The 25246-nt window shown below is 49.4% G+C and overlaps 1 protein-coding gene across 1 annotated transcript in view; it reads left to right on the top strand.

The window, feature by feature from the left end:
* The first annotated feature begins 1087 nt into the window (after positions 1–1087).
* WNT3A (Wnt family member 3A) overlaps positions 1088–25246 on the top strand; it is a 99566-nt gene continuing 75407 nt past the window's right edge. The window contains exon 1 of the mRNA XM_009898140.2: positions 1088–1158. Within this exon, the coding sequence (XP_009896442.2) occupies positions 1088–1158 (71 nt within the window). The remainder of the gene's footprint in view (positions 1159–25246) is intronic.

Here is a 25246-nt window from a genome sequence, read left to right as displayed (position 1 = left end):
CCCCTTTTTTCCTTTGTCCCACTTTTTCTCCTTTTCCCCCCTCCTCCTTTTCCTACTTTTCCCTCCTTTTCCTTTCCCTCTCCTCCTTTTTCCTTTTTATTTTCCCTTTCCCCTCTTCTTCTCCTTCTATTTTTTTTTGTTTTTTTTTCCTCCCCTCGCATTTTAGCAGCTTCAACCCAGGGAGTGAAATCCGGGCAGGTTGTTATAGCTACCCAAATCCACAGGGGTCCCCCCTGTCTATTTAAACCCCCTAAATCTTCCTTCCCCCTTCTCTTTTTTTTGTTTTTCCCTTCCCTTTCTTTCTTCCACCCCCCCCCCCCCCCCCTACATTTTATCCCTTTGGCTTGTGGGCCAACGTGCCCCCTAATGAGTATTAAAACACTATCTCCTCGCAATTAGCTCATTCCTGACTTCGCGCTCCTGATTGACAGAACAAGCCAAAGCATCAGAATTCTCCCTTTGGCAATAAGTGCTGATTGGGTCCTTTTTAAGAGAGAGCTACTTCAAACTTACTTCTTTTTTTTTTTTTTTTTTTACCCTACTTATTCACTCGCTCTCTGTTTTTTTTTTTCCCTCCTTCTTCTTCTTCTTCTTCTTCTTCTTTTTTTTTTTTTTTTTAATATTTGCCTTCAGTGTCTTGGCTGAGAGAAGAGGTTTTTTTTTTTTTTTTTAACTTCTCTCTGATTTTTTTGTTGTGTGCTTTTTTTTTTTTTTTTTTTTTTTTCCTTGAGAGTAGTAGAGGAAGCAAGAGAGGATTTTACCTGGTCCGGGCTTGAGTTTTACTTCAGTTCATTTTTATTATTATTATTATTATTTTTTATATATATATTTTTTTTTTTGGTTCTTCTTTTCGGATTTAATTTTATTATTATTATTATTATTATTGCTTTTTTTGTTTGTTGTTTGTTTGTTTGTTTTTAACCTTCAAACTGCTGCTGCTGCTGCTGCTATTCTTCTTCTGATTATTAAACTAATCACCCTGCCGCAGAAGAAAGGAAGGTTTTTTGGCAACTCTGGTGAGAGGAAAAAAAAAAGAAAAGAAGAAAGGAAAAAAAAAAAAAAAAAGAAGAAAGACAACTTTTCATCAATGGCCTCTTTTGGATATTTCCTGTTTCTTTGTGGGTTGAGTCAGGCTCTGTCAAGTTACCCAATCTGGTGGTAAGTTTTTTATTCTTCTTCTTCTCCTCTCTCTCTCTCTTTTTTTTTTTTTTCCCCCCCTCTCTTCTCTCATTTTCATTTAATTTTTTTTTCCCCTCCTCTATTTTCCCCCGCAACCCCTGTGCTTAAGATGACTTGAAATTCTCCTTTCGTTGCCACTCAGCGAAAGAGGTGGGATTGTTCCAGCGCCAGCAAGTTCTTTAGAACCTGCATTTCACCTCTTGTATTTATGCATTCACTCTGTTTATTTTGACTGGGTTATACCTGATCTCTCCCTTCTCCTACTGGAAAAGGGAGAGAGCGAGCGAGAGCGATCGGAAAGTTATTTTCTTCTCCCTTTTTTTTTCTCCCCCCCCCCTCTTCTTCTTTTTATTTTTTTTTAAAGTGCTTTGATCCTCTCCTGTGAAGAACAAAAGGCGCTGCCTGAATTAAAGAGATAATGATACAAGTTGACATGAGCATTTCAAGGTGATTTCGAGCTAGTCAGGTGGAAGGAAGCGGGGAGGGAAAAAGGATGAAAACTTTTCTTACCCCCCTATCCCACCCCACCCTCCCCTTCGCTTTAAGGAATATTTCAGGGAAAAGCCAAAACCAAAATAACCCCAAACCCACCCCACCGAAAACCCAAACAAGGGTGGCGGTGGTGGGAACTGAGGAAAGAGAGAGAAAGGAGGTGAGAGGAGGATGAACAACCTGGCTTAGTTCTGGGAAGGCAAAACTGTGAACAAGGATGGGGCTGGGGGAGACGGACCCGGCGCTTTGCCCGCGGAAGATCCGCGGGAACCTGAGTACCCCGCTTCCCCTGGGATAAGGCGCTTCTGGGGGCCTGGGTAGTGTTTTGGAGGTGGTTTATTTTTCCGCGCTTTGCACCCTACGCCTTTAAGAGGTGTTTTCTTTTTTTCCCTCTCCTGTCTCTCCCCCACAAAAAGCAAATGGTGCAGGGCAAGACATGTAACTGCAAGAGCTGCTCTAATTACCCCGCGGAGGTAATTGGGCTCCGGGAAACGCAGGAAGGCTCCTGGCTCCGCAGGCAACTGGCGTAAGAAGCGCGGAGAGGAGCCGAGCAGCCTTGAGCGGTGCAGGCAGGAGGCAAACGGGTGGGAGCTCCGCGCTTTGCCTCCGGTTGCGCGGGTGCGGAGCTACCCGTGTAGAGAGCTGTGTGAGTGCGGAGCTACTCGAGCAGTGAATTATATGGATAAGGAGCTGCGCGGATGCGGAGCTACTGGAGTAGGGAGTTGTGTGGATGCGGAGCTACCCGAGCAGGGCGTTACGGGGGTGCGTAGCTACCTGGGTAAGCAGTTATACGGATGAGGAGCTGCGCGGGCGCGGAGCTGCCCAGGTAGGGAGTTGTGTGGGTGCGGAGCTGCGCGGATGCGGAGCTACCAGGGTAGGGAGTTGTGTGGGTGCGGAGCTGCGCGGATAAGCGCAGCCCAAGCGCCGAGTTCCGCACTCGCGGCGGTGTGCAAATAACTCAGAAGCTACCCAACCCCTTCCCCCCCCTCCGAAAAAAAGACTTAATGATAATTAATCATGTGAAGTGTGTTTAATGTTCTGCCTCCCCCCCGCACCCGGGTGAGGAGGGGGCCGTAGCGGGGTTCAGGTGCGATCCGTGGGCAAAAGCAATCGGGGCTCCCGCGGGTGCGGTAGCGGCCGCGCTGAGCGGAGGGTTGTTGAAGGCGGCAGCCTCGCCAGCTATGTCAGGTATGCCTGAAAAGAGAGGGAATTCGGTGGGATGGGAGAAAGCCCATAAAATGCAAATGTGTTCTTGGGAAGAGAGAGGCGGCGAGAGCACCTGGACGGCAGTCATTAAAAAACGATCTTTTATTCCCAGCCGCCATCTAACTTATAATTAGAAAACTCCGGCTGCATTCCCGATTGGAGAAGGAAACGCATTCCTCCAATACCAACATAAATATTTCCTTGTCACCCACCCAGGGGAGCGGAGAGCGGAGCCGCGCCGCTGTCCGTCCCCATCCCCGGCCCTTCCCCTATCCCATTTCCCTGCTCCTGGAGCTGCGGGACAAGCAGCTCCCGGGGGTGGGAAAAGGCAGGCAGAGGTGAGAGGAGGAGAGGCAGAAGGGTTCATCCCAAGCTAGAGCATCAGGTGTGTGTAGAGGGGCTGCAACAGCGACTGTCGGGGGAATTTGGAGGCGGCTTCCCTCCCTTTCCATCCTTTCAGGTGCTAACCTGCCAGGTTTTAGAGCTTTTTTTTTTCCCTAGCGTTGAGCAAACCTCCCCTTAGGTCATGGAAATGCAAAGGACGTTCGGATTGGGGTGGGGGTGTCGGAGGAGAGGCTGGATACTGTTACACTGGCTGCCTAAACTGCCCACCCACCCCTTTCCCTCTTTATTTATCCTCCACGGAGGCAGTTGGGGGATAAGCCCTGAAGAAGGGTGGTTTGGGGGCCCCCTGGATGCATCCATGCCCATCCCACCCAATCCAGCTCATTCAGCAACTCCATCACACTTCTTTAGTTTTAGTTGGTTGGTTGGTTGGTTGGCTGTGGGCTTCTCCTTCTGTGTGTGTTTGGATTTGGGGTTGTTTTGGGTGGGTTTTTTTGTTTGGTTGGTTGGTTTGAGTTTGTTGGGGTTGATTTTGTTACTTTTCTTGCTTGAAAGGACTCCTAGAGAGGGCCAGGATTTAGTTTTTTAAGTCTTACAGGCAACTCCTTCCACTATCTGCAGCCCTTCCCATCACCAACATCTCCCCCCATTCATCTCCCCTGTGTCAGCTCAGAGAAACCTGATTGCTCACAGCAGAAAATCTGTCATTCACCATCCCCAAACTGTGCCACCCCCCTCTCCCCATCCCCTCAAATTAATAGTTGCTAATTAAAGCTTAAACTCACCCCAAAGCACACAGAGCTATGGATCCTGCCACTGCTCCCAGCTCCAAGAGGATTTGAGCGAAAGCAGGGAGTGGGAAGCAGCACTTGCCTGGAGGTTTGGGTTAATTATTCTCCCAAAGGAAAGAAATTCAGGGAAACATTGAGTGTGGATTTGTCCAGAGCAGCAACTGGGCATTGGCAGAGGGAGCAAGTGGCCATGTGGCTGTTACTGTAATTTTTACCTCTAAATAGAGTTCCTTGTGTGGCCAAGATGTTTAAATTGCTGTTGCTGCCATGGCATAGAGGCATCTGCTTAAATTCAGGCCATGCAGTGCTGGGGGGGGGCTCTGCATGGTGCTGGGGGAGCTCTGCATGGTGCTGGGGGGGCTCTGCACAGCCCTGGAGAAGTGGCACCCTCAGAAAAAGTTCATCAAAGCAAAAGGGAAAAGATCTCAAGACTGAGGGACCTGGGGGTGTTCAGTCTGGAAAAGAGAAGGCTGAGAGGAGATCTTACTAATGTTTATACATATCTGAAGGGTGGGTGTCAAGGAGAAGGGGCCAGACTCTTTCATTGGTGTCCTGTGATAGGATGAAGGTCAGAGGGTGCAAACTAGAGCACAGGAGGTTCCACCTGAGCATGAGGGAAAACTTCTTTACTGTGAGGGTGCTGAAGCCCTGGAGCAGGCTGCCCAGAGAGGTTGTGGAGTCTCCTCCTCTAGAGACTTTCAAGACCCATCTGGACATGTTTCTGTGTGACCTGCCCTAAGTGCCCTTGCTTTGGCAGGGGGGTTGGACTGGGTGATGTTCAGAGATCCCTTCCAACCCCAACCATTCTGTGATCCCCCTGAGCAGTGATGCTCTTCTGCTGTGCAGTGATCAGGAGAGAAAAGCTATGGGAGCTTCTTAAACCCAGAACCTTCTGCTGTGCAGTGATCAGGAGAGAAAAACTATGGGAGCTTCTTAAACCCAGAAAATCCCTGAACCTTGCACTTGGAGAGGGATGAAGCAGGCTTTAAAAGTAGTGATTCAAAAATAAATGGAAGAAGAAGAGTGCACCTAATCCCACTGGGACTGATGTGGCAAGTTTTTAGGGATGTGCTGGTGTGGTTTATTGTGGCATGGAACCTCCTGCAAAGCAGCATTGGGCTCTTCAACCTCCCTCAAGAAGCTCCTGACAGCAGCAAGGGGCTCTTCTATGCCCAGGGGCCAGATTCAGAGCAAAAATGTGTGAGGGTTTTGTTTGCTTGCTGTTGGCTTCTTTTAGAAACATTAATGCTGCTCTTTTCTTTTTGGAGACTGGAGTGAAGGAAGTCTTGGGAAGTTCAGAAGCAGAGCTGATGGGTGGAGGAGAATCTGATGTCACCTGTCCTCCTGGAGGGGTTGGTTGGGATCACAGCAGCTGCATCAAACCAAATTCAACCTTCTTTGTTAAGTGGAGCCTGACTTGCTGCGAGGACAGCCAGAGCACAGAAATGATTCAGAAGGGACAAAGCTTTGGTTCAGGAGACCAAAGGAAAAAATCACCAAAATTAACACAGCTTCAGTGTTGGGGTTCTTAACCTTCTGTAGCCCAGGAAGCTGCTCTTAGGAGAGGTGATCCCAGGAGAGGAACTTTGGCTGAATTAAAAGTTTAGGCAGATCTCTTCACCGTGGGAGAAACCTGCCAGCTGGCATCTTGGATGTGCCTGCAGGGAGGCTGGAGGAGGATCTCTCATGGAAGTTGGCAGGTGCCAGCTCAGGCCTCTTGTGGTGGCATTGCTTTGGGCCTCTGGACAGTGACCTCTGTCCCTTCCTCTGTCTCACTGATCATGGTGGAGCTTCTGTCTCCTCTGCTGCTCTCTGTAGCACCTGCACCTCACATCCTAAGTGGGGAAAGTGGAGATGCCAGGAAGTGGACAGGAAGGATATATGTCAGGAACATTTCTGTGCCTGTGAGCTGTGTCTGCTCTTGGCTTCTTACTGTTTAATCCACAAGAGTGGTCACAACAGCTCTGTTGCTTTACTCGTCCACGCAGGATGAAGTTGGTCAAAGCCCATGAAGTCCTGCAATAGCCCATGAGGGTTGGTGAAAGGGATCTGACAGATCTATCCATCTCCACTTCTTGTAATTCAGGAACTGTAAGTGCATGGGAGCAGGCTTGGAGGGAGCCCTGCCAGCAGAAAGACAAGGAACCTGGTGGCATTACTCCAGCAACACACAGGTGCAACACCTGAGTGTGTCCCTGTCGGAGCCTGATGGCATCACCTCAGTAAAAGCAACACAAGGATGAAGTCCTGGCTTAGGTCTCCTCTAGGATCTGTCCCTCTCCAGCTGGGTGGGAGAGTCCCTGATTTACAGTGGGGTGAGTGAAAGCTAGGCCACGCTCTGGGATCCATGAGAAAGCTGATTCTCATTTTAGTGGAAATCTTGGAGAACCCAGCTGAGTCTTGGCAGACTCCTCACTTGAGGAAGCACAGCTCGGGTTTGGCAGAGAGCAAGTGTGTTAAGTGAGAGATGATCAAGCCTTGTTAGCCAGGAGGGAGGCAGAGCTCTGGAAGGTCACCCAAGGGACAGCGTGAGCAGTGTGCTGCTGGCACCAGGGCTCCCAAAACAATCTCTGGAGCTTGGAAATAAGACTTGCCTCTATCCACTTCTCCTCTCCATTAGCCAGAGGTGAGGGTTTTGGTATTTCCAAGGTGATGACATTTCTCCTCCTTGCTTCTGCTGCTGCAGCAGGTTAAAGAGCTGTCACGCTCCTCTGCAGAGGTGGCTGCATGTCAGCTCTGCATGGTGCAATCTAGGCACATGCAGCCTTCTCCCACTCTTGCCCCAAGGCTTGGGGATTGTCTTTATGTACATACACCTAAGTTACAACTGTATCTCACATGGTTTTGTTTTGCTAGGCAGTGGATAAGCATGGAGTCATGGTTCAGGCTTTTCTCAGATGCCAACTGATCCACCAGCTGTCTTTTTCTGGTCACAGTATGAGTGCTCTGCACCCAATCCACTGAGGATAGAAAGCATCTAACTGGGTCAAGGGGATCTTGCTGTGTAGATCAAGAAACAGCCCTTGCCTGGCCCCTGGGTAGGGTAGGGTGTGCAAAGGCTAAGGGAACTATTTCTCCATCTCTTATTTTCTCATGGTGGGACTGAAGAAACAAACGCAAATGGTATTTATGCTGCTCCCTGTGTCATCCAGGTGTGGAGGAGCTGTGCTGGTGAGATTAAACAACTGGACCCAGGTCACACACAAAAAAAGACCCCACCAGGTCACACAAAAATCCTTTCTCAGGGCAGGAGCTAAACATTTTGCAAGGTCATAGGAAGAAGCCCCTGATTCAAACATGGGGAGGGCTGGGAGTCTTGCTTGCAGAGAGCACAGTGTGTGCAAGAGAGTCCCCATCCACTCAGATTCTCAGATTTTAGATTCATCTCATTAAATGGTGGTGTCCTGCTGCCAACTCATTGTTTCTTCTCCTTTCAATTGTACAAGGAGTTGTGTTATTGAACCTGCAAATCACAAACCTGGTATTCAAAGCACTGAGTGAAGGCATTGCTTCAACCAAGCAAACCTTACCTCACCGAGGAAAAGTGAATATTTTTGCTCCCCAGCCCTTTTCAGGTAGCCCCAGAGGCAAAAGATGTCCTCTGCAGGCATCTGAACACCTCTAAGACTTCTCACCTGAAAACCTTTGAGCACCTACTAACATGGCTTAAGCTTTGCTATGTGCCTAGGAAGGGAGAGGATGTTCTGTGGCCCTGTCTTACAGGTGGGTCAACAGAGGCAGAAGAATTTAAAAGCCCTGCCCTGGACCCTGCAATGAGCCTGCAGCACTGAAGCTCTCTGGGTTGTCTGGTTCACCAAGGCAAGGCAGGTCTTATCTTCTCTCTGAAGACCTTTCTGCACAGGCTTAATGTCTTTGGGGGTAACCACAGGCAGGGTAACAAAGTGCCTGCTTCAGGGACAGGGGACATTAATGAAATAGGTGGCTCCTGTCCTCCACTCCGAGCTCCAGTGCCACCTGGATGAGCCATTTAGTTGTGCCCATGGCATTTCTTCCTCCAGACTCAGCTCTGCAGCTAGTCACACTACAGAGAGGTTGGAACAGGAGGATGGCCAGAACCCTGCTGCTTTCTGTTGGCCAGAAAAGGCTTTTTGAGTCTTCCTTCTGAAAACACACCAGGAGTTTTGGCTTCTGCTGAGAGTGTGTGATCTCTCTCTTAGGAAACCACAGTCAGGGGGTGCTGAAACAAGGGCAAGAGGAAATGGCCTCAAGTTGTGCCAGGAGAGGTTTAGGTTTAGGTTAGACATTAGGAAAAGCCTCTAGACTGAAAGGGTTCTCAGAGACTGGAACACGCTGCCCAAGGGGGGTGTTGAATCACCATCCCTGGGTGCATTTAAAAGCCGCTTAGATATGGTGCTCAAGGATAGGGTGTAGTAGTGGCCCTAGTAGAGTTAGACTATAACGATCTTAGAGGTCTTTTCCAACCATGGTGACGCTGTGAGGAGGAGGAAACGTGGCTGAGCCACTGGTTTCTCCATCCCAGATCTATAGGATTCCTTTCCTGCTTGCATCCTGCCTCCTGGGATGAGCCGGCTTGACTCCAGCCCTGCAGCCATGCCACAGCTTTTCCAGACAGGGGCTGCCAGTCCCTGCACCTCTTCCTGTGCCATTAGTGCTAAGCACGGGTGAAAAGCATCAGGACAAGGCGGCTGTTCTGTGCCAGACCTCATGAGGAGCAGATGTTTTCGCTCCGTGTGCATGGGAGAGAGCAAGAAAAGCCCAAGGGGCTGATGGACCCGCTTCCTCCTGGCTCAGCATCTGTGCTGCGCTCACGGTTCAAATAGCCCCGGCTGCATTTCAAAAGGCTTTATTGGGCATAATGACAGCACTTAATGAGCATTGCACCACTGTGTCACTGGGGGAGTCCTCCAGGCTCTGAGTCATGGATGCTGTGCTCCATTTGGATAGCTGAGCTGTATGCAGTGCCCTGAACAGGCTCATCCCCAGGGCCTTCTGCGAGCAGGGATGGACCTGTCCTACCCAACACAAACCCCATGAGGAGAGGCTGAGGGAGCTGGGGTTGCTTAGCCTGGAGAAGAGAAGGCTCAGGGGAGACCTTATTGCTCTCTACAACTACCTGAAGGGAGGTTGTAGCCAGGTGGGGGTTGGTCTCTTCTCCCAGGCACCCAGCACCAGAACAAGAGGACACAGTCTCAAGTTGTGCCAGGGGAGGTTCAGGCTGGATATTAGGATGAAGTTCTTCACAGAGAGAGAGATTGGCCATTGGGATGTGCTGCCCAGAGAGGTGGTGGAGTAGCTATCCCTGGAGGTCTTCAAGAAAAGTCTGGATGAGGCACTTGGTGCCATGGGCTGGCTGATTGGACAGGGCTGGGTGATAGGTTGGACTGGATGATCTTGGAGGTCTCTTCCAACCTGGTTGATTCTATGATTCTATACTCCTACCAAAATCCATGTTGAAATCTCCTCCCTGGAGTAGGACTAGACTCCTGATCCTGCTCTGGATCTTAAAGGAAACCAGGCAGGGTCAAAGAATGCAGCTGGGAAGAGGGGAGGTGGAGCATACAAGAAATCTGGAGAACATTGCTGCAATGTGGAAGGTCTTTCCAGCTTCAAAATTGGCACCTGGTCTGTGCTACTTTTTCTTCTGGTGATGTGGAGCCTGTTTCTTTCTACCCAGTCAGGTAGTGGCAGGTGCCAGGGTGATGGTCCCAGTTAAAACCATTGAAATGCAACTTAAAGGAAGTGGAAATGGTAAGGGGAGAAGTAGTGCAAGTAATGTCTTGTTCACCTGCTCAGCTAAGGCTGGATTGGGCACAGCCCCGAGGCTGCAGCAAGAGTTGTTCCCATCCTGTCCCACCAAAGCTGTCTCTGCTTTGGTGACATCACTGAGAGCCAGCTGAAGGCCAAGGGTCTGCAAAAGTCAAGAGAGGTCAGTGAGGCTTAATGCTGGAAGGAGATAAACACTCAAGGAAGTCTGCAAGAGCAGGAGCCCTTTCATGATGGATCCATCAATGCTCTTGCAGAAAAGCCACTCTGTTGATGCCAACTGCTTCCATCTAGCCTGGGCCATTTATAATGCACTCCCCCCCCCCCACACACACACACCTCCTGCCCCTTTAAAAGTGACATGGTTTGATTTAAGGCCTGTTATCATCTTAGCACAACATGTAAAAATTCATCAGTTCCCTCCAAATTCTACCAGTGCTTGCCAAAAACAAGGCAAGGGAGGAAGGACCAATACATTAACTCCCTTGTTCTGAACTCCTAACATAGGGCACTGCTTTCAAAAGCAGCCTGTAAAGCAGGGGAGAGCCTTCTGCATCACAAAGATGCTGTTTGTCCCTTTTCCTTGTTTGTCACCTGCATATTCACAGTCCCCTTCCCACTTGGATGTTGCTGATACCCAGAGAGTGTTTTGCATTTGTAGAGCCTGGGCCATCAAAGGAGTTCAAGGTGCCTTTGGTCTCCTCCTCAGCAGTTTCTGTTCTGGTGTAAATGACAGCCAGTTATGCTTTATTTTGGTGTGCTGATAATTCTTAGCAGGGATGTGGTTACTCTTTCCCCTCACAGGTATTCCCCCACACTATTGGTGTGAAATACTTTCCTCTCGTTGCATCCTTGCACATTCTCCAGCTTCACCAACAAGGTCACATCACAGCATGGGGGCTGCTGCCTTTCTCACTAGGTATCCCAGGTGTTTGGGATGGTCACTTCTTGTCTTTTAGTGTGTGTGTGTGGGCTCTGTAGGTTAAAATGTGTTGAAGGCTTTGCAGGCTGAAAATGTGTTTGGGCTCTCTGTAGGCAAAGAATGAGCTGGAGGCTCTGGAGGCTCAGGGTTGGAGCCCAGAGACCTCAGAAGACATTGCTGTTACTCAGCAGAATTCAGATTGTGGGATGGAGCAGTGATTAAAGACAGAGCCCATCTCTGCTCCAGCCAAGGCTGTGAAGTGAAGCTGATCAGCACTGAGCAGAAGGAACTCCTGTGCCTTCTGCATCCAAAAGGGTCCACCTTGCCTAATAGAGATATTCCCTAAGGGGTAGGAAGGCAGGAGTGAAACTCCTTGAACAGTTGCCAAGCTTACCATTCAGTTTGTCCCTCTGCCCCCAGAAAAGCAACAATAGAGCCTGTTGCTAGACAGTGTTGTGTGGAATGACAGAGAGCAACTCTAAATCCTTTGCAGGCTGAAAGACACACTGAAGGCAGCTTTCCCACTGTTATTTTCATGATCCTCCAGTGGCTGAGAAGAAGTGCAACAGTCTAAAGCATTGCTGGGCAGGTAGGAGCCCATGCAAAGCCCAGTGAAGGCTGACAGAATTTACTGGGAGAGCCATAGGTCCTTTAGAGTCATAAAACTCCTGCTAACACTGGGGTTTGGGAGGGCCAGGCTTGAATCCTCTCTTCTGCAGGGAAAATCATCTTGCAGCTTTAGCAGTCTCCAGTCAAGTTTCCTTCTGAGTTATTGGTGAGAAGTAAGATGCAAGTTGTGTGACACACATCAGACATTTACTTGCAGATTTGATGAATCAGATCCCAGTTGCAGCACTTTTCTCACCATTGCCTGCAAGAAGATCCTGGCTGACTGGGTCAGACAAAGATATCTTCTTCAGACAGCTGCCTTCTCCCCTCCACACCTACCTTTGTGTTGGAAGAGATCTTTCAAGCTCCTCTAGTCCAACCCCCCTGCAGTCAGCAGGGACATCTGCAAATGAGCCCCAAACATGCTGACCTGGAATGGTTCCAGAGATGGGGCATCTTCCTCTCTGGATCCATCACCTTCACTATAATTTTCTTCCGTCTCTCTAGTCCAACTCTCCCTCTTTTTAGTTTAAAGCCATCATCTCCTGTCCTGTCCCAACAGGCCCTTCCAAAAAGTCTGTCCCTGTCTTTATGATCAGCTTCTTTAAGTCCTTAAGGCCACCAGAAGCTCTCCCTGGAGCCTTCTTTTCTCCAGGCTCAACAACCCAAACTCTCTCAGCCTTTCTTCACTGCAGAGATATTGCAGCCCTCTGACCACTTTTGTGGCTGCCTCTGGACCCACTCCAGCAGGTCCATGCCTTTACTCTGCTGAGGAGCCCAGAGCTGGGTGAACTGTGATGAAATGCAAAGCTACTCAGAGACTGAATTCCTGCTTTATGCCTTAGACTTCCTGACTGCATTGCTACAACCTGATCAATTGACTGATTTTCCTGAGCTGCCCCTTTTCAGTGGCTTGCAGTGACTGCTCCATGCAGTGACTGCTCCATGAATACCCTTGGCTCATTCTGAATGTGAGAGAAAGTGAATTAGCTCTGTGGCTTTTACTGGAGTGCTCATTTCTCCTCACAAGCTGCAGAGAGACCAGGAGTTAAGCAGCACAGCCTTAGCTGTCTAACTAGTGGGCACCTGAAGTTAGTTGAGATGCACCCCACTCATGCTATAAGAGCTTTAACAGCTTCTACTTTCATTCAACCCAGAAATCATCTCATCCAGCCTCCTTCAGGCTGCATTAAATATATTTAAATCAGAATTGGGAGGAAGGCATGGATGTAAGAGATAGTCAGCACTGAGTCATTGCTAACAAGACCCATCAGCTGGGCAAGGAAGGAGCTCCTGGATCACCACCTTTTTTTAACAAGACAGGTCATGGATCTTAGTGGATTGATTGCAACACCTAAAAGTCAGGTCAGAAGTCTAAGAGCACAGTGGGAACTAGTTTCTGCCTGAAAGAGTATAAGGTCCAGACAGATGGGGCAAACAACTGAGTTGAAAGAGAGCAGATAAGAAACATTAGCAGAAGATTGGGAATCAGCCAGGGAAATGCTAATTCACTGGCCCTCTGAAATCCTTGGTGCAACTTGCCCACAGGCATATGGGAAGTCTGTGATAGAAACCAGCACTGAGTCTCTCTGTCCTGCTGACTCAATGTGTAGTCTCAGTCTCCTGGTGAGCCAAAGTTCAAGCTCAGGCGTAAGCCCAGGCAGTGTGTGGTCAGTCCAGCTTTCTGACAGCTCCACTTTGAATCACAGGGAAGTTATGTTCACCAGAAAAGCCTCCAAATTACAATGCAGAAATTAATTCAAGAGCTGTTTGGTCCACCATGTATTGACAGCCACAGATAAGAGTTGTGGTGCCTCCCACCAATGGTGATGCTGGTGCTGGCTCCTGCTGGCTCTGACATAGGGACTTCAAGAGAATACATTGAGAAGCTCTCTTCTGCACAGAATCATAGAAGTGTCAGGGTTGGAAGGGACCTCAAGGCTCAGCCAGTTCCAACCTCCCTGCCATGGACAGAGACATCTCACACTACAGCAGGTTGCTCACAGCCACCTCCAGCCTGGCTGCAAACACCTCCAGGGATGAGGCTTCCACCACCTCCCTGGGCAACCTGTGCCAGTCTCTCACCACCCTCATGGGGAACAACTTCTTCCTAACATCCAGTCTCAATCTCCCCATTTCTAGTCTTGCTCCATTCCCCTTGGTCCTATCACTCCCCGACACCCTCAAAAGTCCCTCCCCAGCTTAAGAAAGGGACCCCTTAATCCAAATCATCCTGTGACATGGGACCACTCTTCTTATCATTTCTCTGCCCTTCACAAGCCTAAACAATTAATCTGGGGAGCTGAAGAGGTGGGAAGCAGAAAGCTGGCAAGCAAGGCCACTTCTTACAGCCTCTGCCAGAGGATGTGCCATGTTAACGGATGGTAGGGGTGGCACCGAGCAGCTCCTGAGCTACAGGAAGAAAAGCTGTGCTGGAGTTACCTTTGACTCACTGTTTCAAAAAAAACCAACCCCAAACCCCAACACTGAGGTGAGGCCAACAGCCAGGGCAGCTGGACACACATGAGTCAGTATGACAGAAAGCACGAGGGAAGAGTTCAGGTTTGTTGGTTCTGTTCTCGAGACGTCCGTGATGCTTACGCACCGCCGCTGTGCCCAGCGGGATTCGTCATCCTCCATCTCAGAGCTGCACATCTCATCCCAGGCAGTCTTCTAAGCTCCCTTTCTAGTCAATGAATGAAGGCTGACACTTCCTCTCTGTGATTCATCAGGCCTATCTTTGATGTCAATCTTTGGACGCAATGACTCTCTTTAGCAGCTGAGCTCTCTACGTCGGTGCTCGAGAGAGCCGCAATGACTTAGCTGAACTCCTGACTTCTGCATGAGCAAGGTTAGGTCCAATGCTCTAAGCCCATCATGCCTACATCCATGTGTTCATCCTGCCCACAGCTGTGGGTCAAGCCCCATTGCTGGAGGTGTTTGCAGCCAGGCTGGATGTGGCTGTGAGCAACCTGCTGTAGTGTGAGGTGTCCCTGGCCGTGGCAGGGGGTTGGAACTGGTTGATCACAGAATCACCAAGGTTGGAAGAGACCTCGAAGATCATCGAGTCCACCCTGTCACCACAGACCTCATGACTACTAAACCATGGCACCAAGTGCCACGTCCAATCCCCTCTTGAACCCCTCCAGGGATGGGGACTCCACCACCTCCCTGGGCAGCACATTCCAATGGCCAACAACTCTCCCTGGGAAGAACTTTCTCCTCACCTCCAGCCTAAACTTCCCCTCGAGGTCCCTTCCAACCCTGATAATTCTATGATTCTATGACTCAGGAACAAGGACTTCTGTGGCAGTTTTAGGCTATGCCTTTAAATGTTTCACAGATCTTGAGCAGAAGAGCAGTGAAATGCAAATAAATCACTGTAAAAAGGCTGTACAAAGGAAAATAAAGTTAATTCTAAACAATCCATTGGAAGGGACTAAAATTAGTTGTCCCAAAACACTTTCTCTCTCCTCTCTCTCTTCTTCACTCTGGGAGTGATACTAACTTGCTTCTGCTTGACCTTGGCTGCATTGTTTTGGCTCAGTCTAACTTCTCTGCTCCTTTCTCTTGTCCCTTCTTTTGTACAGAGGGGTAAGGAGGAGGCAGAGAGGGAGAAGCTAGTAGCCCAGTCTGTGGCCAGGGGAGGTTCTTGTGCTGTTTATCAATTGTAAATCCCTGTAAATATTGTAAATCCTAGGTATTTGGTACACATTCATTGCATTTCAGTGCAGATTGTAGTGTTGCTTGTAAATACAGCTTTCATTTGCTTCCAACTGAGCTGGGTCTGGCAAATTTAATGAAGAGGTAGGGTGGAGGGAAGAAATTTCAACCCAGCACAACTCTGTATCTCTGCAGAAGCCTTTCCCTGTGATGCTGGCCTGTGACACCAACCTGCTTCAAGGAAAGTGCTGTTGCAAAAGCATCACTCATCCAAAACACAGTCACCCGGGCAGCTGGCCACAAAAAACAGCCAAGTGGAGGTACCCTGACAGACATCAACCCTCCAGGGCCAATCCTGACTCTGAAATCACTGCAGCAAGTCACCAGCTCGCATTGTCTTCTCCTGAGCTTGAGGTTTTCGTGGTTCTGCTGACCTTGCTGATAAGATCTGTCCAGGTTTATTCATACACTTGTGCTGTCTAGTCCTCAAATTCCCAGACTGTTTCTCTTACCATGAATGAGGAAGAGTTTGGCTTATCTTAAATTTCCTTGATCTTCAAGATGTCAGGAAAGATGCCTGGGAGTTTCTTTGATGCCAGAAGCACGTGGTGGCATCAGTATAATGGAAGGGTGCACAGGTTTTGCTATTGAAACTCGCTGGGTGTTAAGTTAGGCATGAACTTAGCCTTAGGTGCTACCATGCTAAGTTAGACTTTATTACTAACATTAAGAGAGAACAGATGGAGACCCCTTGGGTGTTTTGTGAGAAGGAGGAGAAGGCACTTGGTGCCATGGTTTAGTAGTGGTGAGGTCTTGGGTGGCAGGTCGGACTGGATGATCTTTGAGGTCTTTTCCAGCCTTATTGATTCTCTGACTGTGTGATAGATGCAGAAATGCACCCAGCTGCCTGGTGGAGTGCTCTTTGCAGCTCCCAGTGACACTCCCCAGAAAAATCCCAGGATCCCAGCATGGTGGGGGGTTAGAAAGGACCTCTGGACATCACCTAGTCCAGCTCCCCTGCTAAAGCAGGATCAACCACAGCAGCTTGCCCAGGATCACAATGCCCAGGTGGCTTTGGATTCTCTTCAGAGGAGACTCCACAACCTCTCTGGGCGGTCTGGCCCTGGGCTCCAGCACCTTGACAGCAAAGAGTTTTTTCCTTATGTCTAGGTGGAATCTCCTGTGTTCCAGTTTGTGCCTGTTGCTCCTTGTCCTGTCACTGGGCAAGAGTCTGGCACTACCCTCTTGGCCACTACCCTTTAGCTCTTGCTGAGCATTGAGAAAATCTCCTCTCAGGCTGCTCTTTTCCACTCCAAACAGCCCCAGGTCTCTCAGCCTTTTCTCCTCACAGAGATGCTCCAGGCCCCTCATCATCTTCATAGCCTCTGCTGGGCTTTCTCCAGCAGTTCTTTGATTCTCTTGAGCTGGAGAGCTCAGAACTAGACCTAACACTTCAACTGTGGCCTCACTAGGACACAGTAGATGGGGAGGAGAACCTCCCTCAGCCTCTTTGTCACACTCTTGATGCACCGCAGGAGACCATTGGCCTCCTTGGCCACAAGAGCACAGTGCTGGCTCATGGTGAACTTCTTGTGCCCTGGCACTCCCAGGTCCTCTTCCACAGAGCTGCTTTCCTCACCTCTACCAGTGCAGGATGTTATTCTGTCCCAGGTGCAAGACTCTACACTTGCCCTTGGTGGACTTCAAGAGCTTACCTTTCTCTCAGCTCTCCAGCCTGTCCAGGTCAGTTAAGTCCAGTTAATGACTACTTTGAGCACTCCTTGGACAAGAGAAGTACCTATTATGCAAGAAGTTCATTATATACGTATGGCTCTGTATATGTATGAATATGGACAGACAAGTACATGCACAGATCCCTCTCCTCAGCTTTAACTCCTACTCCAAACACAGGCTGAACTCAAGGACAATCTTCCCTGGGCTTTAGTAACCTTTAGAGCAACCTCTTTGCCTCCTGTCTCGGACTCAGAGCTCCTTTAGGTCTTGATCCTCCAAGCTGCTTCGTACTTTGGTTCTGGGCCAGGAAAGTGCTGCTTAGCCTCATGTTCATCCTAAACATCTGGGCAGTTCTCTACATTTTCTGTGTGCAGGCACCAAGCTGGTGGGATCTCACCATGGTTGAGACCAAGCCTGAGAGCAGGGAAGGTCTTTCCTGTGTGGGGCTGATGCACACAGTGCATGCATTATTTTACATGCTATCAGGGACATCCAGCAATAATGTATGTAAATTGCAGGCATATCTCTCAGTCCCATCTCCTATCCCATCGCAGGAGGGAGAGGGAACCCAGTTAAGGCTTGTATATATCTGACAAGATGCAGCAAAACTTGGCTGGGGGCTGGATGGGGTTTGGAGGCATGCAAAGGCAGAACTGCAGAAGTTTTGTGTGTCTCATGCTGGGCTCCAGAGTTTGCAACACCCATTCATACACTACCTCTAGCACCCAGGTCTCAAATGCTGAGGGTGTTAAACCGAGAGCTTCTGCCCTGAGCTCCAGAGGTTCCTGGCTGAATCCCCAGTGCTGGCCAAGACTCAATCAATGTGAACAATTGATTTGGTAGCTCTGTGGAACTGCATCATCTGTTGGCAAGGCTGTGCTGCTGAGATTGGAGAAACTGGGGGGGTGGGGGTGTTAAAACTCTGCTTCAAACCAAGCAGAGGCAACTTTCTGAAGCTCATTTTCTCATCCCATGGGTAAGTGCCCTAACCACTGAGCTGCTGACTCTTGAGTATAAAGGGGACATTGCGTCCTCTCGCTTGACTTTGGGAATGGCACCTCAGGGCATGGGCACATGAACAAATTACCAGGAGGTAGGTTAGGGTGTGAACTAATAAGATGCCAGTTTTTCTGTGGTAACTGCCCGTGTGAATGCCTGTACCCTGCAATAAATGCAGATGGTTCATATACACCAGGGGGTAAGAACGCTCACATGGGTGTTCACACCCTGGTTTGACTCCCAGTCACTTGGGCCTGTGCCCCTAACCTCAATATCCTTGAGAATCCATTCTGAAATAAGAAAAAAGGCTAACTCAAAAGCCCCTTCCAAACCTGCTCTTCCTACAGTTCCAGGTATTTCAGTGCTGCTTCTTTCTTCTTGTTGTTTGCTAGAAGCTTCCCCCCTGTACCTGGCACTGGTGAGGCCACATCTTGAGTAGAAGAGAATACAATTAACCAGGTTGGGAAAGACCTTTGAGATCATCAAGTCCAACCTATCACCCAGTACTATCTACTGCATTCAGGGCTCACAGTGATAGGACAAGAGGCAATGAATTGAAGACTGGGTATAGGAAGGAATTCTTTCCAGTGAGGGTGGTGAGACCCTGGAACAGGCTGCCCAGAGGGGTTGTGGATGCCTCCTCCCTGGATGTGTTCCAGGTCAGGCTGGATGAAGACCTGAGCAACCTGGGCTGGTGGGAGGTGTCTCTGCCCATGGCAGGGAGGTTGGAACTGGTTGATCTTTAAGATGACTCTTCCAGCCCAAACCATTCTGTGATTCTATGAACTTTGCCTAGGAACAGGCTGAGCCTTATTGTGCATGAGCCCAAGTGACTGAACCTTACACAAGGACTTCAAGATGTTCCAGGAACTAGACTTTAAGATGTTCCAGTCCAAAAAAACCTCAGCACTTGCTTGTGTGGTGGGACCTGGTCTCATGATGATCCCAGAGGCTGCTTGGCTCAAGCTATCTTGAAGCACCTCCTTTTAAGTTAGATTGGGAAGATTCAGTTCATCCTTGAGGAAGTGTTCCACACCAACTGAGGGCACCTTTGCTTTGAAAACAGGACTGTCTCATAAAGTTTCCAAGCACACAAGGAGCTGTATCTGTACCCTCTTGGGTGAGACCACACTGCCCTAACAGACCTCTGGATGGAATTCACTCCATTTTGGCCACACAGTGCTTAACTCTCTGAGCTAATCATCTTACCTCCCTCTAGAAAGATGGGCATCTTCTGAAGGAGATTCATCCTTCCTGAGATGGGTATCTTTTCAGTGGATGTGATGAGTCACTGTCTGGAGCTGCCTCTCTTTCTCCATCCACTCTAGAAACAACCTAAACACCTACCTTTTAGACAGCTAAAACTGGGAGGTAGGGCTGAGCGCCTGAACACCCAACCAGTGTCACTGACGTGATGCCAGCTGGTGTCTGGAAGGTTTTCACCCCTGTTTTAAGGGTGGCTGATGAGAAGCATGAAGTGTGTGTCAGGTCCTTGACCTCCTTGGGTGATTTTGCCTGGAGATAAGAGGCAAAAGACCTAAATCCTCGCTGGTGCAAACAGCACAACTCTTCCAGATGAAGCACAGAAACAAGCTGAAGCAGGCATTAATTTGAAGAGTCCTTTCAGGAGACAGAAAAAGCTTCTCATGAAGTTATGAAAGCTGAATGGGGAGGCAGGTCTACTCCAAAGGCCAAAAAGTCCTCAGAAAGAGCACTTTCCATCCCATGGAAAGTGAGTTTGATACTTCACCCTGAGCTGGAAGCAGAACCTGTCAGTCTTTAACTTGAAGGTGGACAACAGGTTGCTAATTAGGGCAAGAACTTAAGGTTCAAGAGGATTTTCTCAGTAGACTTCTTCAAGGCAATATCTGCAGAGGCATTAGAAAGACTTAGGATTGTTACAGTTAATGACAAAAAGTTATTTGGGGGGGATTGTATTTCTGGGCTATGGAAGCCCAGCATAAAAATTCATGCAAGGAAATCTTGTTCCACCAATGTCCTCTGCAGGGCACTTGCATTTTCTTCTGGAGCAGCTGGTGCTGGCCACTCTAGGGCAGGGTTACAGGCCTCAGGTTTGCTGGTTGCCTTTTTCTATAGGGCTGGAGCATTGCTACCATCTCGGTGTGCAAAGTGCTAACCCACTCATGGCTGCAATGGGGACACCAAGACCTCTGCAGAGAGCACAGAAGCAGTTTTTCATCTCTGCCCTTCAGAGGGCAGTGGATGGTTTGTGACTGGCCAGCAGCACAGCTCCTTTGGCAGTGTTTTGGAGAAGCATTAAGCTGAGTTGCCAGCAATGTGTCCTAACCATGCTGAAAGGTGGTTTGAGAACCTTTCCCTCTGAACTTGCTGTTGAGTTTTGGGGGGTGTGCATACAGCTCAAGAGAAGTGTAGGATCTATCTTAGCAAGCTTCTGGCATCTAGAACCTCAGCACCTAGTTAATGGCTTTCAGGTAGGCTCCTTTTTTAGGGACTAACTTCCCAAGAAGGCAATTCAGCCCACCTACCACAGTGTCACAGAGTGGTGGGGGTTGGAAGAGACCTCTGCAGAACATTTAGTCCAACCTCCCTGCTAAAGCAGGGTCACCTAGACACCTGTATTAGTACAGAGCAACTTGCTCTTCTGAGGCTCTGATCCCTCTGTAATGAGGACAAAGAGGACCTTGGTGGTATCACTACCTACTTTCCTAGCTTTTAGAATACAGAATTAACCAGGTTGGAAAAGACCTCAGAGATCATCGAGTCCAACCTATCACCCAACACCATCTAATCAACTAAACCATGGCACCAAGTGCCTCATTCAGGCCCTTTTTAAACACTTCCAGGGATGGTGACTCCACCACCTCCCTGGGCAGCACATTCCAATGGCCAGTCTCTCTTTTGGGGAAGAATTTCTTGCTCCACTTCAGCCTAAACCTCCCCTGGCACAGCTTGAGACTGTGTCCTCCTGTTCTGGTGCTGGGTGCCTGGCAGAACAGACCACCCCCCACCTGGCCACAACCTCCCTTCAGGGAGTTGTAGAGAGCAAGAAGGTCTCCCCTGAGCCTCCTCTTCTGCAGGCTAAGCAACCCCAGCTCCCTCAGCCTCTCCTCACAGGGCTGTGCTCCAAACCCCTCCCCAGCTTTGCTGCCCTTCTCTGGACATGTTTGAGCAACATTTAGGTGGCTACAGGAAGGTGAGATGAACTCTGTTCCAGGTGACCACATTCGATTTCTGCCCTGAGCACGTGAGAGATTTCAGTCCTGGCGAACTGAGTCGTCTCTGCAAATCTATTGAGGTCCTGCAGCCTTGAGAACCTGTTTCAGGCTGGAATGGTGTGAACTGGCACAGCTCTATAGCCTAGAGGATGGGGACTGCAGCTGACAAATATCACACCAGGAGTATTACAGTGCAGAGATGAAACATGAGGTCATTGTGGCTGAGGAACCTACGGAAGCTGCTTGCACAGTGTTATGGCTTGAGAAGTTTACTAGTACCTACACGTCTCCCCAGAGCTTAATTGTGCTAATGCTAGAGCAACCCTGACTCCAGGGAAGTTTTTAACCAAGCTATGAGTCTCTGGAAGGTTCTCTCCTGCTTTGCTTCAGCCCTCTCCAGTGAGAAAGTCTCTGTCTCCGATCTGATTTCATAAGCATAAACCTCAGCATTTCATTAGGGTTTTGTGGCTGTGTGGTCAGATGAGGCAACCTGGAAACGGGGAGCTTTCCTCAGAGCATCCTCAGATGCCACTGCAGCTGCTGAGGCTTTGTGGGGTATGGCTCTGGTCAGCACCCACCTGCAAAATCCCACAGCTTTTCTCTTCTTTTCAATGCTGATTATCCTGTTCCTGCCCCCATCCTCATGCCAAAAGCGACAACAGATTTCTCAGGTAGTACAAAGCTTCAGCCTTGCTAAATTTAACCCAAGTGAAGCACATTCCTCTCTAACTGAAATGTTCAGCTGCTCTCCTGGAGCTCCATGATAGCTGAACACCTTGCCCTTCACTTCCCTGCTCTCTGCATGACTTTCACCTGGCTTGTAAGAAACTCATTTGTCTGTCCAGCACAACCCACTTCCACTGTTTAGGACCTCTCAGAGGGAAACTCAGCTCTTCAGCATAACACTGGGCCATGTTCCCAGGATTTCCTTGAGAGCTTGGCCCCAGAGCTGGCTGGGGACCTCTGCAGTCCTGGATGAACAAGATTTACACTCTGTGTGGTGGGTTCAGTAAAGCCAGAATTAGCCCTGTTGGACATTTTGGTATGCAGACATTTACTCATCTAGGCCTCTGTGAACTGAGTGGCACCCTGAGAAACTTCAGTGTTAGGTGATTGATGGTTTGATCCATTTCAAAGTGGGTCTGGGATGTAAAGATCTGCTGGTTTGCTTCTTAAGAGGACAATGAGGATTCCACCACATTTGCCCCCACTCATGCAAACAGCTTGTACTGCACTGGGATGTATTTTGGCAGAGCTCTCAGTTGAGAGCCAGAAGTGGTGAGGAGGGAGGGACAATCCCTCTTTCAGTGAACTTGAGCTCTCTTTTAATGAACTTGAGGATTCACCACCTTCACACATCTAAGTGCCAGGTTCTACACACTGGCCACAGCAACCCCATGCAGTGCTACAGGCTGGGGTGAGAGTGGCTGAGAGCAGCCAGGTGGAAAGGGATCTGGGGGGGTGCTGGTTGATAGTAGGCTGAACATGAGCCAGCAGTGTGCCCAGGTGGCCAAGAAGGCAAACGGCATCCTGGCCTGTATCAGGAAGAGTGTGGCCAGCAGGAGCAGGGAAGTCATTGTGCCCTGTGCTCAGCACTGCTGAGGCCACACCTTGAGTCCTGTGTCCAGTTCTGGGCTCCTCAGTTTAGGAAAGATGTTGAGATGCTGGAAGGTGTCCAGAGATGGGCAACAAAGCTGGGGAGGGGTCTGGAGCACAGCCCTGGGAGGAGAGGCTGAGGGAGCTGGGGTTGCTTAGCCTGGAGAAGAGAAGGCTCAGAAGAGATCTTCTTGCTGTCTATCTGAAGGGAGGCTGTAGCCAAGTGAGGGTTGGTCTCTTCTGCCAGGCAACCAGCACCAGAACGAGAGGACACAGTCTCAAGCTGTGCCAGGGGAGGTTTAGGCTGGATGTGAGGAAGAAGTTCTTCATAGAAAGAGAGATTGGCCATTGGGATGTGCTGCCCAGGGAGGTGGTGGAGTCCCCATCACTGGAGGTGCTTAGGAAGAGCCTGGATGATGCCCTTGGTGCCATGGTTTAGTTGATGAGATGGTGTTGGGTGATAGGTTGGACTGGATGAAACAGATTTGTTGCTGTTTGCCACAAGCAGCTCTTCATGCTTTAAGATGGATAAAAGATCCAGGCACTTAGGGCTTTTCCTCCCCCCTCTCATTACCACTGGCAGATACTCCACAGAATGGAAGCTTTTGGAGGAATGGGGATTGATACCCACCACGTTGTAGCACCTCCCAGCAGAGAGGGGGGGATTGGTGTGACCTCTCCCTCTCCTTAAAACAGCATTCAGTCAATTTTGTACTGCCTGAGGCTCGAGGAGAAATTAGGAGCCAGGTCTGAGGGGGCTGCCAGTGCGTGGAAGCTATAGCAAATCAAACTCCTGATCAAGTTTCTGCGGTGGCAACAAGTTACCACACATCAGCTGACCCTTGGTAGCTGTCTGGGTGCTCACTGCTAGCCTGCAGCAAGGCAGCTAATTAGACTTTGCTTACCCACAATAAAAAAGGGGTTAATTTAAATCCCATTCGCTCACCTTGGCTCTAGGCTAGGAATCCACAGGGGCAGCATTGCTGTGGGTCAAGCAGCACACCGGTAACCTGAGCTCCGCTGGCTTGACCATGGGGTTGAGCCTGAAGTGGAGGTTTGGAGTTGCTGAGCAATGATGTCTGTGTGCTGATTCCTTCAGGATGTGCTTGAGGACATCCCTGTCCAGGCAGCTGCGACAGCTTTCTCCCTCTCCTTTATTGGCGATAGCAATTGCTCTCTACGGCTGCTTGAAAGGAGGCTGTGGTGAGATGGGGATTGCTCTCTTCTCCCTGCTATTAGGATGAGAGGAAATAGCCTGAAATTGCAGGAAAGATCTGGAGGTGCTGGAAGGTGTCCAGAGAATGGCCACAAGGATGAGCAGAGGGCTGGAGCTGCTCTGCTATGGGGACAGACTGAGGGAGTTGGGGTTGTGCAGTCTGGAGAAGAGAAGGCTCTGAGGAGACCTCATTGTGGCCTTCCAGTATCTGAAGGGGGCTACAAGAAAGCTGGGGAGGGACTTTTGAGGGTGTCAGGGAGTGATAGGACTTGGAGGAATGGTGCTAAAATAGAAATGTGTAGATTGAGATTGGATGTTAGGAAGAAGTTGTTCCCCATGAGGGTGGTGAGAGCCTGGCACAGGTTGCCCAGGGAGGTGATGGAAGCCTCCTGCCTGGAGGTTTTTCAGGCCCATGTAGGTAAATCATTAGTGATTTCTATGCATGTTCTAGAGGTGGATGGGATGAGTCAGAGAACTGGAGATATTCTGCAGCATGTAATTCCTACCTTCATGTGAGCCAAAAGAGTAGAATTGGTCAAATTCCAAGGCAGTTGGGTAACTGAGTCCACAGGAGATGAATGGAGAGGCTGAAAGTTGTCCAAAAAGTTGTCTAGCGTGAGGTGTCCCTGCCCATGGTGTGTGGGGGTGGAACTAGATGATCCTTGAGGTCCCTTCCAACCCTAACAGTTCCATGATGACCTGACCAAGCAGTTTTTGTTTTTAAAGCAGTATCTTTCAGCAGCCTGTGCAATTTCTGGTACAATGCTGAGCAAAGAGAAGAAGCAAGGCTTTAGTTGTATGGAGTGAATTATCACACTGAGCAGCATGAGCCCCACTGAGAGCCTGGAACATTTAGTTAAACACAGGTGTTTAAAGCCAGTTGAGACTTAATCATAGAATCATATCTGTCAACACACAGAAGACCTCATTTTCAACATAAGGTAGCTTCTCATCCAAAATCCATTGGTTCATCCTAGCTTCCAGGTTGTGTTTAGATTTCTAAGTACAGGAAAAGAAAAATATGCCCTTAGAGATGATGACTTGGTCTAGAGGAAGGTGTCTCTGCCCATGGCAAGGGGGTTGGAAGTAGGTCACAGAGCCATAGAATCACCAGAGTTAGAAGCAGCCTCTAAAGGTCATCTAGTTTAACTCCCCTGCCTCCCCCACCACCAGCTTTCCTCTTCCCAAACAACTCCTGCTCCCTCTACAGTATCCCCCACCCTGCCCAAACAGCTCCTGCTCCATCACCACCATCACTGCACCCACCCCAGAGCTAGGGGCAAGACCCACACCAGCCAAGATACCACCCAGAGGAGCTCAGCCCCAGCAGGGAGGCTCAGCCAGCACCCGTGGAGGATATTGGAGCAGTCATCAATCAGAGCCCTAACAACCGGGGGGCCACCAGGCCCCCCGGCCTTTGTTGTCACCACCACCAACACCCAGTGTGCACCAGGGGCACTCACCAGTGATGAGAGGAGGATCCTCCAGCCCAGAAGGGCTCAGCTTAGGGCTTCTGCCTTTCCTGGGGGGGATTAAATAGGGGAGTGGGTGG

Source organism: Dryobates pubescens, chromosome 21 (assembly GCF_014839835.1).
Source record: "Dryobates pubescens isolate bDryPub1 chromosome 21, bDryPub1.pri, whole genome shotgun sequence".
In the NCBI taxonomy this organism is placed as follows: domain Eukaryota; kingdom Metazoa; phylum Chordata; class Aves; order Piciformes; family Picidae; genus Dryobates; species Dryobates pubescens.
Note: the sequence above shows the minus strand (reverse complement) of the source record. Positions and strands in the feature narration are given on the sequence as shown.